This window comes from Nelusetta ayraudi, unplaced genomic scaffold, assembly GCF_046127955.1.
Source record: "Nelusetta ayraudi isolate G7.1 ecotype Tasmania unplaced genomic scaffold, CSIRO-AGI_Nayr_v1 ptg000041l, whole genome shotgun sequence".
In the NCBI taxonomy this organism is placed as follows: domain Eukaryota; kingdom Metazoa; phylum Chordata; class Actinopteri; order Tetraodontiformes; family Monacanthidae; genus Nelusetta; species Nelusetta ayraudi.
The window spans coordinates 509,050-521,605 of NW_027466091.1; the positions used below are offsets into that span (position 1 = coordinate 509,050).

The 12,556-nt window shown below is 41.8% G+C and overlaps 1 protein-coding gene across 4 annotated transcripts in view; it reads right to left on the minus strand.

The window, feature by feature from the left end:
• Nucleotides 1-2,874: 2,874 nt before the first annotated feature.
• Nucleotides 2,875-12,556, minus strand: part of kcnip3a (Kv channel interacting protein 3a, calsenilin) — a 31,385-nt gene continuing 21,703 nt past the window's right edge. For 2 of the 4 annotated variants that reach the window (XM_076033222.1, XM_076033224.1), the window contains 6 exons: nucleotides 9,289-9,413; nucleotides 9,125-9,194; nucleotides 8,387-8,565; nucleotides 6,116-6,220; nucleotides 5,861-5,923; nucleotides 2,875-3,880 (listed from right to left, as the gene is read on the minus strand). In XM_076033222.1, the coding sequence (XP_075889337.1) occupies nucleotides 3,833-3,880; nucleotides 5,861-5,923; nucleotides 6,116-6,220; nucleotides 8,387-8,565; nucleotides 9,125-9,194; nucleotides 9,289-9,413 (590 nt within the window). In that variant the 3' untranslated portion in view covers nucleotides 2,875-3,832. Of the gene's footprint in view, nucleotides 3,881-5,860; nucleotides 5,924-6,115; nucleotides 6,221-8,386; nucleotides 8,566-9,124; nucleotides 9,195-9,288; nucleotides 9,414-10,954; nucleotides 12,305-12,556 lie in introns of those variants that run through there. The other 2 variants (XM_076033225.1, XM_076033223.1) reach the window with 2 other exon arrangements.

The window sequence follows — 12,556 nt, forward strand, 5'->3', positions numbered from 1 at the left end:
TCCACCCGTGACGTCAGGTGTCTTACCTTCCGTCCCGCCTTTGGAGCTCGGCTTCAGCCAATTGACAGCGGATGAGTTGTGACGCAACAAAAAAAGAAAAAAAAGAAAAAAAAAGACAAACCCTTCCTCCTCCGCTGTAAGGAGCGAAACAGTGGGAACGAAGGGGGTTGGAGGGGGGAGAGACACAGTGGGAACGAAGGGGGGCGGGGGGGATGAAAAAGACACAGTGGGAACGTTTCCAAGAGATTTTGTAATGTTTCATTTTGTAATGAGGAGTTTTGAGCTCTCATAATCGGCAATTTCTCCCGCGGTGGTTAAAGAGATAGTTCACCATTTTGGCAAGTCCGCCTAGTGTCGTAACACAACCCATGTTCTCTATAATAATAGGTACATTCCCTTTAATAATCATTTGCTCCGAGATCCCAAGGGCAGAGACAAGAGCTGCTCGGTGAGTAGCGAGATGGACGGTACCGGTCTCCTTCCCTCAAAACATCACATTTTTTTGTTGTCGATATTGCATTGTGTAACAACTCCAAAAACCCTCACGTTGACAAGTTCTGACCTGCACATTCATCGTGCGATGAGACATGTAACATTTCGAGGCAGAGTTGGTCAGGAAGAAGTCAAGTAAATGCATTGCCGGAACTACATTCCAGACATACCTGCTTGGTAATCATTTTTAAATTACACGTATAGTGTATGTAGCTACTAAAGTCATCAAAATACTATGTCATATATACATATTAGTAGTAGCTTAGTTATTAGTAATAGTTTTGTTGTTTTGCAATGATGATATTTGTACTAACCGAGAACCAGAAACTTATTTATTTGAGCCAAGCACTGTATGTAACTATGAAACTGCCTAAGGCGCACGGTGTCACGTTGCCTAATGTTTTACCGAAGAAAGTAGTCTCATGTCGTAATGTTACATTATGACAACATAACACAATTATAGTAATAGTATCATTTTATAGCGTGGTGATGCTACCGTGCTGCGTTTAAAATTATATCTGGTAAATGTTTATTCAACAATTTCTTATCATACCAATCAGCATATCAGGACTAGAATTTCCCTGTGCACCTGCACCTGCCTCAAGGTCATAAAGGTATTGTACCCATTTTCAGATATTTGAGCAGCCTTGACAAATACTCACCTGGAAAACTAGATCCTGTGTACCCATTTCTTGTCTTGTCTTGTTTTTTGTTTCAGGTAAAAGTGATGCTTTGTTGATCCATGTGATGGTAGGGGATGAGGACAATGTGGGCAGAACAATGTGGCAGACAAACATCTCGGCTGGGGTGTTTTTCACTAAGCTTAGAGACGTATCACTAAGGTGACAGCGTCGTTTGTGACGTCACGAGGGGCAGTTTTCCTAAAAGTGTGCATTTTGCAGACACTTTCTAAAGAGTGCAGCAAGCAAAGGAGGACTTATCTATCTTCTAGCGAGGGCTGTTGACAGCGCTGACATCAGGACGTGCACAGGAGGAAGTAGTTCCTTTCTCTGTGCTGCTGATCTGAAAATAAATAGGGATGTTTTATTTATAGCTACCAAAGGCTACTGATTTCATTTTTCAGAGACACAGGGAACCACAGCACTGTTCTGGTTTTGGCTTTTTCTCTGTTGTAGTTTCACATCACCGCTTCTTGAAAATTACTACCGATTTGAAAATCCCCCCCTTAATATTTAGGTTTTTTTTTTGTTCACAGTATTGACGTCTTTACATTAAAGCTCCGCCTTCTCAGGTGCGTCATGGTTATAACCGTGACCCAGGTGTTACTCACGCAAACTATCAACTGGGTTGTTTTTACTTCTCATTTTCCACTTCATCAGGTGCACATTGTACTTGTGACTTTATTTAGTTTTGCCATGTTATAACACCATAGCCAAATTCTACTGACAACAATAGAGATTAGTAATTTGGTGGTTTTCAAGGATCTAAAAGTTTGGATGGAAGTAATGAATCCAAGATAATATTAAAAAATTTGTCGAAAAGCATTCCTCTTATTCCAACTATCTTTCTGCATTCCACTGTATAAATGGTTTGCTGTAGCCTGTTGGCCAACAATGGCCCAGTGATTAGGCAGCTCACAAGACAGAACTTGCATATTAACTCTGCAACAAATTTGTCTGGCTGAGATTAACCCGAGTCCCATGAATAAAAGGAGCTGTGGGACTTAAATGACATCCCTGTTTCACTCACATAATCAGTAATTAGGTTATTGTGACTTATACAATAACACCGACTCAGCCTCTTGAATCACATGGTCTCGCCAAGTGACATAGTAACTTGAAATCCATGTGAAGGAGGGCACACAACTTTTATGACTAGTTCTGTTGCCAATTATGCTGGTAAATGTTCGACACATGGGTGCAAAATCAATAAGGGATTTGAAAAGGAGCGGTGGTGGGTGAAGTTTTCCAGTCATTCATCTTTGTCAAAGACTTCAAATACACACAAAAATGCTCAATAATGAGAAAAAGAATCGCATGCTGTATTGAAATGATTTGTAGCGAAAGGCCGCAATATGAGAGTCATGGCGCTCTTGGTATGTCATAATATGAATAATTCAACACGAGAAAATGTTGTCTTTCATGACAAAAATTATTCATTTGTGTTAATGAAATTAATGTTTTTAGTTGTTTGTATAACATAAGTGCTTAGTAATAATGATGTGAAAAGCTCTTTAAATAAATTGTTAGCATTTAACACTGAAGTCGGAGAAAGACTCAAGGTTCCTTGGCGCGCTCAAAAACCTCTTTGTTTCACGCGCCGCCTTTGTAAACAAAGCATCTTTTGGTGTGTCGTTCCACAACACACTGAGGGACTGGTGTCTCACTCACCATTTTTCACAACATGGTGGAGGGACACATTAAAAAGTCACAGCTGCCAACAGTCTTTTTTTTTTTAATTGTATGACATCACAAAGGTCCTACTGTACTGTACATAATACCGTGGCACTAAGATTCAGCATGCCATCACTGCAATAAAACAGACTTTGAACAGTCCTTCTGTATCATTACAGTTCTGTACAAACGCGCTTAGCCATTCTGGCCAAATCATCTTACGTACAAAAACATGACTGTGGAAGAATGCAATGAAGTTCTGCGGAGAGCTGCTACTGGACATGATGCTAAACCAATTCAAATGAAGAATCTCAAAACAAATATCCGGTTCTGGTCCTGCTAAATCTTTCAGTGGAGCGCAGATGAACCCAATAGGATGAGGAGTGTCTTGACTATTCACTATACATATATACATACACCAAAGGTGTATCAGGTGCAGGTATCTACAGAGCCCCTACTGCCGGCACATATAATACATCAAATTGCAGCGCAAGCTAATTTAATGTCATATATTTTATGACAAACATGCTTTAGTTCTTTTCATTTCTTTTTTGTGTCTCACAAAGACTTTTTTTTTTTGGAAGGGGGCAAGGGCAGTATCATGCGTGTGTGAGAAAGGGAAGCTGTCTGTGGGCTGCTTAGGCCAGTGGTTTTCGGACAGTAGTTCCTCCTTTTGTTGTTTCTCTTCAACTGCAGATAACGGCACAAGAGGCTTTTCTGGGTTTTCACTCACACACACATACACACAGAAAAAAAAAAAAAACATTTCAGATAGGGAATTTTACCCATCAAGCCTCTGACTGTTGCAGTCCTTGAAAGTCCTGAGGCAGCAGCATGACACAGCAAACCGTCTCTTCCTTGTAGCTCTACAGTGCGTACATTAACCAGGGTGCCACGGCTGAGTGTGGAGTCGGAACTGCATGAGTGTGTGCGGGTCTGCAGCTTGTATGTGTGAGTGGGCTGACATCTGGGGGCATCCTGCTAGTTTAAATCACATTCTCAAAAAGCTGCATGGAGTTCATGATGTTTTCATCCTGCAGAGAAGCAAAAGGAAAAGAAAACAACGTTAAGTCTTTTTTGGTTCGGCCGTCGATATTTTTTGTGTTTTAAAGAAAAAAAATCTTTGAAATTAGCAACTTGGTTTGAAATCAGGGAGCATAGATGCATCGAGGATATCAAATTTATGTTCTAACTCAAAAGCAACCTGCTTCCTGTATATGTGCATTTGCGTTGCCAAAGGCTTTAAACCTGTTTTCCCAGCCGAGGTCTGTTGTTTAACAGTAGCAAATATTGTTGTAAGCAATAGCCAAGCAGCCACCTCATTTAAGAATGAAAATAGAAATTGACTTTAGACTTAACAAGTTTGGATTAAGAAATAAGCAGCGGCAAGGTGATCTCACCTCGGCTGTAACTTGTTGTTGTTTTTCTTTGCGTCTGATGAACCTGCCTCTAGTCACAGTTTAGGTAGAGCGTGTCATCTCTAATTCCCATGAGCGACTAGGCATTATGTTTAATTACATGTCTCTGCAGTTGTTGTTGTGGTTCAGTTGTGTCTTGTTTGTGTTGTGCTTTTAAAAAATCTGCAATTTAAAATTACACTTTGAGTAAAATAGTTATGATATGTCCAATCTAATAGACATGAGACTATTAGATTGGACAAATATATCAATCAATCAATCAATCAATCAATCAATCAATCAATCAATAAACCAATCACTGTTATTTAGAAAGCCCAAATCCTTCTCAAAGTGTTCTGCACAATTATAGAGAGACCAACTCATCTATTATATTATGCATAAAATGATTTGCTTTATGCATGTTTGAAACGGTTTTCAGATGCCATGATTTAGGTGCAGAAAAAAAACACAACATAAGCAAAACCGCAACAACTTCATATAATCCTCTGTGTTTTTCAGCAAGGTCAGCAGATTCTTTCCCAGAAATCTTCCGTTTTTGTGGCAGCGGTTTTACTGTGTCGCGTGTGCATGTGTACGCACACACACACACACACACACACACACACACACACAACAATGGCATTCAGGAAGTGAATTGTTTCACAGTAGGTCTAAAGTGTCACGCCACGATTTACCGTTTTTGAAAACATGGGAACGTATTCTTGCCTAGTCAGCAACTGTCTTGAGAAAAGTGCACAAATATTTTTTCAGTGTGGTTTTAACCAGCACGAAACAATTGCAGTATCTAGATTCAATTCATCTGCACTGCAATGTTTTTACACCATGAAAGTAACTTGATTTCATCCACCAAAACTAGACTAGATTCTTGAACACATGTTTTTTTTTTTTTTTTTAATGGAATCTCCTGATAACTGAGAATCAGGTTTTTCTGCAGAAGCATCAGGAGGCCATGAGGAAAATGCTGAAACATTTAAGAAGAATTTAAACTCAATGCTGTGAAAATTAATTATTATTATTATTATTATTATTAATATTATTATTATTATTATTATTATTATTACTTGTAGTAGTACAAGTAGTAGTATTGCATTGAAGTGTTATTCTTTCTTCTTTTATTATTTATAATTTAAAACACGGGTACAAAAGTAGGTGGTCATTTCATGAACCACGTCCATTTGCCCATTGGATTATTTGCGGTTCTGCTGTATCTCAGTGGACTAATGGTTGCAGTGAAAATGCTCAGAATAACGGGGTGGGTTTGAACACTGTCTGCAATGGAGACACCATTCAGTGTGACTTGGAAACAGAAAACTATCCCGTTCTTGTGCTGGTATACAGAAAATGTCTCATGATAATTAAACACAAATCATTGATCTATCTAGTTTGTGTATCATCATTATTGCAGCAATTTAGGTCAGAAAATAGAGTCTTAAAAAAGCAACAAGGGATATTAAGTAATAACTATTACTTCAGTGAAAGTATTGCACAATGTTTCTAAAATGACTGCATGATGTAAGAACACTAAATTGGGAAGAGAAGAAAGAGGTTAGCTTTTTATGTGTAACATATGAATGTCAGCATTAAACCAGAACTCACCTTCTGGCAAGTCTCAATGAACTCCTCAATGGTCACCACTCCATCTCGATTTTTATCCATTTTCTGGAAGGAAAAGCCCAGTAAGAAAAGATGAAGAAATTATACATTTTGAGCATTTTAAGATGTTAGTTCCATTATCATTATTATTATTATTATTTTTATTATTATTATTATTATTATTATTACTATTATTATTATTATTTACTACATATCAATTGAGTAGAGAAGCAGCATCACAAGCTTCTGCATTTAAACCTGAAAAAACTTGTCCACGTGTTCGTATGGTGCCTCATCTCGCACACAGGGATAGGTGTACCTTCCCATCATGTCATAGATTGACTTCATTATTGCCAGCATTTCCTGGAGGAGAAAAAAAAGAAAAAGTAATTAAATTATTAATGCCCATTGTCATGCACATAATGCAGCATTTTAAAGGGAAATATGTACAATATATATATATATATATATATATATGTATATAATATAAGGAATAAGAATCTTGTTTTATTGATTTTTAATCCACTGATGATATATTTTTGTTTTATTGCGATGTTTCAAAGCTAGTGGTGTACTTCCTTGAAGTTTTTTTGACAAGGACATTTCTAGATTTCTTAACATAACCCAATGGTTCTCAAACTTTCTCTGGCATGCCCCCCCCTTATAAAGGAAGAAAACCCTGACAAAACTGTGACAAAATAGGCTGTTTTCAACTTTAAAATGTCTTTCTTTCATTCTATTGATAAGTTTTATTTCAAGATCATCTGAAATGCTGCCTATACGTCTTGCATAGTTGAATCCATTTCTAAAGCTGAAGGGAGTATGAGCTCCTCTGCTATCATGTGAGGTTTCTTGCATTGTGCAATTCTGCACGTGACTTTGTATGACGGTGGTGCTGTCATAAAGGTGCTTTGCTGTTCATTGATGAAGCTTTTACAAGGTGATATTTCTCTGGAAAAACTTGAGTGGCTTGTTAACGTGGCTGGCGTGTAATGTTTCAAAGTGTCTTTTTAATTTGTTGGGTCTCATACTGTCAACTGAGGTTTCAGACTTAAAAATACACACAGGTCACTCTGACAAGTTCACCGTGAAGACAAGAGCAAGACAGGATTCGTCATATTTTCTTATTTGGTTTTTTGGTTGCTGTTTTTTTTCCGGCCCTGTCAAATATTTGTCCATCCTGTGTACTTGAACAGTGTTTTTTTTAATTAGCTACACACTGACTGAACACTTTTTGTTTAATGGTTCCGCCATGGAAAAAGTTCCAGCATCGAAAGATTGTTCCCGCCACCCAACCCCCATGCCAGTCCTGTGCCACCCACCTCGAGAAACACTGACAGGACCCAACAGCAGTTTTGAACTGTGCTGTTGTTTTGCGAATGGAACCTCAAAGTGCAGGTGTAATTTAAATCAATTTTGCCGCAAATTGATAATCGAAGGGTCGGCAGCTCGAATCCCGGATCCAACTGTCCACATGTCTGAAGTGTCGTTGGACAAGACACTGAACCCTAAATTGCTCCCAATGGGGCTGGCAGTGCCTTGCTTGGCAGCAGCCACCCACTGGTGTATAAATGTGTGTGCGCATGGGTGAATAAGAGGCCAATGTAAAGCACTCTGCGGTACCGTGAAGATGCTGGGAAAGCGCTATACAAGTGCAAACCATTTAGCATTTTTGACAGCTACTGAATTTGTAGTGGTTGCAGCATGAAGAGGCATCTAAAAACAAACGGTGCAGTGGCAGCATTTCCCCTTTCACCTCTCCAACCACATTTCCACCCCCTGCCCCTCCCGCTGCCTTTATGTCCTTAGTGGCCTCCAGAGCAAAGGTATAACATGACCGTGTCCCTGTTTTGTAGACAGAGTCATGTGACGAAGTAGGCTCGGAACAGCGCTAGTGAGTCGACGTCCCTCGCGGAATTTCCTCTGTGTTGGTTTTGTTTCCCTGTAAACTACAATTTAGGCGAGAGTTGCAGCTAATCGTCAGTGTCCAACAGTGTCAACCCCCCCGTCCCCAACCCCCACTATTTGGTATGTGTTGGGGAAGGGAGAGGGCCAGTGGTTCCAGAGGGGGTGGAGGACGAGATTCACATAAACAAACATGAACACGTGGCAACAACACACACAGAAGGCACGTGACGTCTCTTCAAGCTGAACTTGTCAGGATGCCACCAGTTTTGTACAGAGCAAAGTTTGTCCCACCTGAAGTTTCATGTATTTACTCTTTAGCCCAGACCTGGGCAAAGTACGGCCCGCGGGCCACATCCGGCCCGCTGCGTGTCTCTGTCCGGCCCGCGTGAGGCTGATCACCCCCCCCCCGCCCGCTGCCGCCGTCACCGAAAGCTTGTCAGCACGTTAGCACGATAGCGATAGCGCGATTTCACCCCCCGGGTCCGTCGACAAAACTTCCGTGGCCCACCGACACGATTCAGGTTTGTCATGTGGCCCTTTGCAAAAAATAACTGCCCACCCCTGCTTTAGCCCATTTGAATAATACGTTTTTGTTGTTGTCGTTGAAATGCGATCACACACCTCTTTGGTGATGTAGCCGTCTTTATTGATGTCGTAAAGATTGAAGGCCCAGTTGAGCTTCTCGGTCACCGAGCCCCTGAGCAGCACCGACAGGCCGATGACAAAGTCCTCGAAGCGGATCGAGCCGTTTCTCTCGATGTCAAACGCGTTGAACAGAAAGTGGGCGTAGGTCGATGCATCTGTGGGAACAAGGTGGATGTGTAGATACGGTAGAGTTGTTAAATATTGTCCTTAGATTTCAGGCTTCACCTGATACTGAAACTAAACACTTGCAGTCTTCATTGTTGACAGTTAGTCAGCAGAAATCATTAAAATGCTTTCGCAATGATGAATCAGATTGGGCTGCGTAACGTGTGTTGTAACGTAAGGTTTGGTTACATGTTAATGGGTGGATGCAATGTGTGAAAAGAGCAACTGCTGCTGTTTGTGCAATGGCAGCTTTCTCTTTCATTAATAATTATTGTTGACTAAAGAGTCTCAATTTTCACTATGTTTAGTCACCTTTTAGCCTCACTTTCATAACGTGTGAGTGAAATCAATCATGGTTCATAAAGCGTTCCAGTGCACAGCGCCTTATTTGAACCATCCTCGAAAATAACGTTTTTACTCCCTAATTTTATTGTAGCGACTAAGCGCAGCCTGAAGTAATGGGTCTTTTTAAAAGGAAAATGAATGTGGGCTGAGGGGAAAATGAAAGCGCTTCCTTGTTAAGGACGAGAGATAGTTTTAACATCTAACCTCCTTGGGGAAAGAACTGAGAATAGATGGTCTTGAATGTTTCCTCATCGACCATCCCGCTGGGACACTCCTGCTCAAGACGGGGTAATGGAAAAAAAAACATGTTAGGATAATTTAGCCCTAAATAAAGAACAGCGTTAGTGTGTCTCACTGCACCAACGCACGTTCTTGAAGCCTCTGTAGAGAGACTGGAGCTCTTTCCTGGTGAACTTTGTCTGAGCCTGCAGCTGATCCAGACCCTCCGGCTGGTGCCGCACCGTGGAGAGCTCCAGGTCGCTGTCGCTGCTGTCTGTGGGGGACAGAGGCAGAAACACACACAGGCAGAGAGAGAGAGAGAGAGAGAGGGAGGGATGGACAGACAGACAGACAGACAGGAGGTGAGGAAAAGGGAATACGAGAAAGAAACAGAGAGAGAGGGAGGTGGGAGAGGAGGGATGGGGGACAGATGTTGAGTGCGGGGATGCAGGTTAGGGAGGAGGGGGAGGAGGGGGAGGAGGGGAGTCAAGGTCACACGTTCAACTCGGAGAATGTGAGGGGTGGGGGGGGAAAAACCGGGAGAGTTTAATCAATGAAGAGACTGAAGGGGAGGAGGTGTAAAAAAAAAAAGCAGGAGGGCGTTCCAGTGGAGGAGGAGGTACTTTCTTTAAGGCGGAAAATGTCACCAGTGGGATATCACTATCGCTTGAGACAATGAGTCCAAGTCACTCCTTTTTTTGTTTTTGTTTTGGTGATGAACCACAGATTAGATTGTTGCAGCACAGTCAGCGCACACACGCTAAGAGAAAGCACTGCGTGAGGAGGGTGAAGGGAACATCCACAGGAGGGTGGTGGGAGGGGCTCTCTGTGGGATTCTATTAAACACTCATCATACTCACCATCTTCACACAGAGAGAACAGAGGAGGAGCAGGAAGGGTGTCGGATTGGAGATGGAGTGAAAGAGTGTAAATGGAGAACAGTGAGAGAGGAGGACGGAGACAGGAAGAGGAAGAAAGGAAAACAACAAAAAAAGAAAACAAGTCAAGTCAGAACCAGACACTGACAGATTTTTAAACAACGGGAGTCGACTCTGCCGGGGAGCAGCGCTCCACTTGTGTTCTGACAAAACACCCCCCCCCCCATAGAGCAGCTCATTGCAACATCTGTGAAACTGAAGCCAAAAAAAACGAAAATATCATAAACGGAGGGAGGTGATCCAGTCTGAGGCAACAGCAGATCATTTCTTGAGGCATGAGAAGGAGGCAGCAGGAGACGACCTCTGACCTCCACATCTAGGCAAAGGACCATCCCGCCGGTAAGAATGTCAAATTGGCCAACGAGTGGCGTGACGGAACAGCATTCTGTTCATCAGCAGGAAATTCCTTCTTAAAAGAAGTGTGCAAATCTCTCACTTATTTTTAGAATTCTTTGTGATTTTTAGCGTATATTTTCTGTATGAGAGAGATGCTGTTCTATTACACTCTGCTGACTTTTTCTTGTCAACATTCATGACTTATTTGTTTTTCAGTTTATAAGTAACAATTTCTTGTTGCTGGAGCAGAAAAACTACAAACACGGTCAGTGCCGACTCAGGCTGGCAGAAAAAAAAGAATCTTACAATAACTATGCTTATTTCGCCAAATGCCAAGGAAGACATAGTAGTAAACATTTTTTTTTAAAAATGGTTTTAGGTTATTCCACATGAATAATATAAAAAACAATCCATACTTTCTGTATAAATGCAGGATGGCTCTGAATTCCCTCGTACAGACACAGAATTAAGCTTAACAGCATTCACAAATATCTACAAGTGCGTCTTTAATCCCGGACGTCCTCATCCCCAGTGGTCTCACCAGTCTCGGTGATGTCGATCAGGCCCAGCAGGTGCATCAATTTGAGGAACATGATCACCAGGCAGACAATGCCGACTGTCTGCAGCCCCTCAGTCTCCCACCTCACGCTCATTTTCCCCTCGTCTTCTCTCTTTTCCTCCACGGTCCTTTTTGTTTTTTACACTCTCTCTACCACCCCTACACCATTTCAATTTCTCACACTCGGTGAACCCAGCGCTCTCTCTTGCGCCTGGAGGCTTCCAAGGCTCCTAGTTCACTCAAGTCAAGTGGATACGATTTAACACAAAAATAAAGGGAGATAGATAGATCCAAAACGTACATTTAAAAAGAAAAAGTGGTGAGGGGAGCAGGAGAAATTCTTTCTAGGAAAAACTGCACAACATCAATCCATGAGAAATCCAATGAGACAGGGGAATCCCTCACTCGGTTTGTTCTGCATTCCCCCAACGGTGCAATTTCAAAAGCTCGTCAAATGGAATTTATCCGACATTCAGCTGGATAGAGTGAGCCAAAAAATCCTCCACCGACTGGAAGACTGATGCTCTGCCAGTCCCTATGTCTCTTTCCTTTCTTCATCTTCCATCTGATTGCCTGCTAATTATGTCCCAGCCATTTAACAGACCACAGAGGGGAGGGGGACAAAGGTCAACAGGTGTCCTCAATCCCATTCCCCACTTAGTGCTCTGATCCACTTTCAAACTGTTCCTCTGTCCCCTCCCATGGGGTCCTTAACACAGATTTGATAGTGTGTCAAACACCCGTAATTATGTAATAAATGGAAACCAGCTGGGTAATGCTCCCTCTGCTGGCGACTCATGCAACAACTGTGTTCTCCCCCTCTATCGACAATGTGGCTTTTCCCACTAAAAGCCTTTCTTTATTCAGTCAAGAGACTCAATTTTCCTTGCGCATTTTGTGCAATAGAGGGAGACAAAACCTTTTCTCTCGTTCGGCATTTGAAATATGATCTCAGTGCTTTTCACAAACTGGTTTATGACCATTTCCCACCTGCATCTCAGATGGTGTCAGCCTGTTTCTTCTGTCTCAGCCATGCACTCAGCCCTGCCCTGCTGGCACACACTCCTTGTTCACTCTCCGCCTTTTTCACATTTTTTTCTCCTCCCTTTGCATTCCAATAGTCTTTGCCATTGGAATGTACAGATTCACCCATTTGTCCTGAATCTGCAAACTTTATGTAATCTGGATGTCCTCCGTCCTTCCCTAATCAACTCAATGCGGAGCAGCCGGCCTTCTGTTCCACTCTGCCCTCTACCGGTCTACTGGTGGTATGGGGGGAGCCTTAAACGACAACTGCTGCTTCCACACCAAAGCAAGAAGTCAGTGATGCTCACAGACACCAACTGCATGTCAGGCAAGTTATGCAAATAATAAGAAAAAATTATGTGTTTTCAAAAAATTCAACCACAGATTTCAACAAGTTTGTGGAAACTACAAAGCAACTATGGCCGGATGGACGGATGATCCACAACCCATTTACAAGTTTAACAACTTCAAAGTGCTCTGTTAAATGATCTGTTTGAAGAATATTCGGTTCTTTCAGGGCATATTGATGTTATTTACCACTAAAACATCTTTTGTGGA